The sequence below is a fragment of the Siphateles boraxobius genome, unplaced genomic scaffold (assembly GCF_051911475.1).
Source record: "Siphateles boraxobius isolate OS27281-9 unplaced genomic scaffold, OSU_SipBor_1 40, whole genome shotgun sequence".
NCBI lineage: Eukaryota > Metazoa > Chordata > Actinopteri > Cypriniformes > Leuciscidae > Siphateles > Siphateles boraxobius.
Window position 1 is genome coordinate 27501 of NW_027509031.1, and position 2500 is coordinate 30000.

The window sequence follows — 2500 nt, forward strand, 5'->3', positions numbered from 1 at the left end:
CACACACACACACACACACACACACACACACACACACACACACACACACACACACACACACACACACACACACACGTACTGCAGGACCAGTTGTCTGATGCTGTTCCTCAGCTGGTTCTTGTTGAGCTGTGGACTCCAGGTGTGATTGGCCAGATGATTGGACACGAAGTTATCGACTCGCTGTCGCAAGTGCAGATACGCCGGCTGAGAGACAACAGAGTCAACTATTACCTTCTTTATTCAACATTACAGACTCAACTATTACCTTCTTTATTCAACATTACAGAGTAAACTATTACCTTCTTTATTCAACATTACAGAGTAAACTATTACCTTCTTTATTCAACATTACAGAGTAAACTATTACCTTCTTTATTCAACATTACAGAGTAAAATTAGCTGAATCTTGAATCTGAATTTGCACTGACTGCTAGCAGCCCCTCATTAACTGTATGCACTTTCTTTGCCGTGGAGTTCTGTCTTTTTTAATGTCTGCAGGGTTTTGGTCTAATGTTTTTATTGTTGCTGGGGATTGTTGGAGTACTTATGATGTCTGTCTTTTTGGTTATTTATTTTTTGAAAGTTGTACCAAGACAAATTCCTGTCAACTTGTTGACAACTAGTCATGGCAATAAATTATTGAAATTGAATTGAAATAAACCATAATCGTCTTTATTAAACGTCACAGATTAAACTATTACCTTCTTTATCCAGTAAAAGTATTTCAGAATAACTGTACAAACATCGTCTTTCTGCTGTCAAATATGACCAGAGTTTATCAAGGACACGTGAGAATAACTTTGATATTGTTAGTAATATTTCAGCTGGACTGAAGCAGGTTTACTCCTTTATCCAGACATAATCATGAGTATCTAATATGATCATCAGGCTTTAGAAGAAGGTTTATTTGTCCATCTGTCAATCATCTTTGTATTGCATTGTATGTTTTACAACTACTGAGCTTTGATCATAAAACTGAGCATTTAAATATCATCTTATTAAGACATATTATTGGCAAATGCTGATATTATTGATCAATGTTAATACTGATTCAACACCATGAGCTGCTAAACTGGCAGTCCCGGTTTATCACAGGTTTATCACAGGACTCTCGTGATCGATTAACGTTATCAATAAATACATGATCGGTTCTGACAGTATCGGACGGTAACATCAGAGACTAGGCACTTCGGATAATGCCATGCCATCACTGCGGTTCCTGAGGTAAACTCATGGTAAAAGCGTGTTGTTGTGGAGTAAATGAGTGTTTTGCCTTTGTGTCCACGTCCGCCAGGCAGTCTCTGCGGAACTGATCGAACAGGCCCTCCGTCTTCAGGTGACTGACGATCATCGACACCAGCTGCGGGTCTCCGGGGTGAAGAGCCGCCATCGCCACTCACTCGGAACCGAAGCCAGCAGAACTCGGTCCAGCAGAACCTCCGAAAACAGCAGAACCAGTAGTGCGCTACTGAGGGAGCGACGACCCGGAAGTTTACACCGCACACAGGAAACAGGAGAAGAAGAACAAGCAAAACAAGCGCGGATCTTCAGCGCCATCTAGAGGACACACTGCGAGTTTCATCATTTACAGCGGCGGGGTACAACTGTACAAGTAAAAATACAAATACACTTTCTGAAAACCCATAGTCTTTTATTTATGTATTTATTTTAATTTTATTTTTAAAGTTTTTTTTTTACCTTATTTGTATTTTTATTTTCTATATCACATTTCATATGATGTACCAGGCCAATTATGGTTGTTAATAATATTGTTCAATAAAAATAAATAAATAAATACATACAAAAAGAAGTAAAATACAAATAGTTAAACAATTAATTCAATTAAAAAACAATTAAAATAATACATTATTAAAATAAAAATTGATTTGAATATATAATATAAAATAATAATAAAAAATAAAATGTATTAATTTAAATCGCTCGCGCCTCATGAGGAGAAATGGAAACACTGAAGCAGTTCACACAGAAAAACTTAATCAACATACAGCGGTTCAAAAAATAATGTTGAGTTTTTATACTTAGAACATATGATACAGTTAAGCAACATCACACGATCACGAGTGCTGAATAATACCATCACAATTGAAAATGTGACACTGATTTCATATGACAGTTCAATAAACAAGTAATTAATATCAAGTCACTTACATTTTAGACACAATATTGACTGTATTTGTTCTATTTGAGCAGCGAAAATAGTTCCAAACAAAGATCACAGCAGAAGCACAGCGCATCTCACCGGAAAACAACTGCATTACTGATCATCATCGTCATCATCATCATCATCATCATCATTTCTTTATTCAGGACATACATATAAAATGGTCCATAGAACTAAACAAGATAAAGTATACAAAATAGGAAAAAAAGATAAAAAGAATTGTGAAAAATGACTACACAGTCAAAATTCCACAATACACAAAAAAAGTGTTCAAATATTGGCATATAGACTAAAGCGCCAGTGATTCCACAAACCCGA

The 2500-nt window shown here is 36.1% G+C and overlaps 1 protein-coding gene across 2 annotated transcripts in view; it reads right to left on the reverse strand.

Annotated features, from left to right (window-relative positions):
• The window catches only part of bod1l1 (biorientation of chromosomes in cell division 1-like 1), a 28506-nt gene extending 26987 nt beyond the window's left edge, over positions 1-1519 (reverse strand). Inside the window, exons 1-2 of one of the 2 annotated variants that reach the window (XM_077197595.1) lie at positions 1274-1519; positions 80-204 (exon numbers count right to left, since the gene is read on the reverse strand). In XM_077197595.1, the coding sequence (XP_077053710.1) occupies positions 80-204; positions 1274-1390 (242 nt within the window). In that variant the 5' untranslated portion in view covers positions 1391-1519. The remainder of the gene's footprint in view (positions 1-79; positions 205-1273) is intronic. The other variant, XM_077197596.1, reaches the window with a different exon arrangement.
• Positions 1520-2500: the final 981 nt, after the last annotated feature.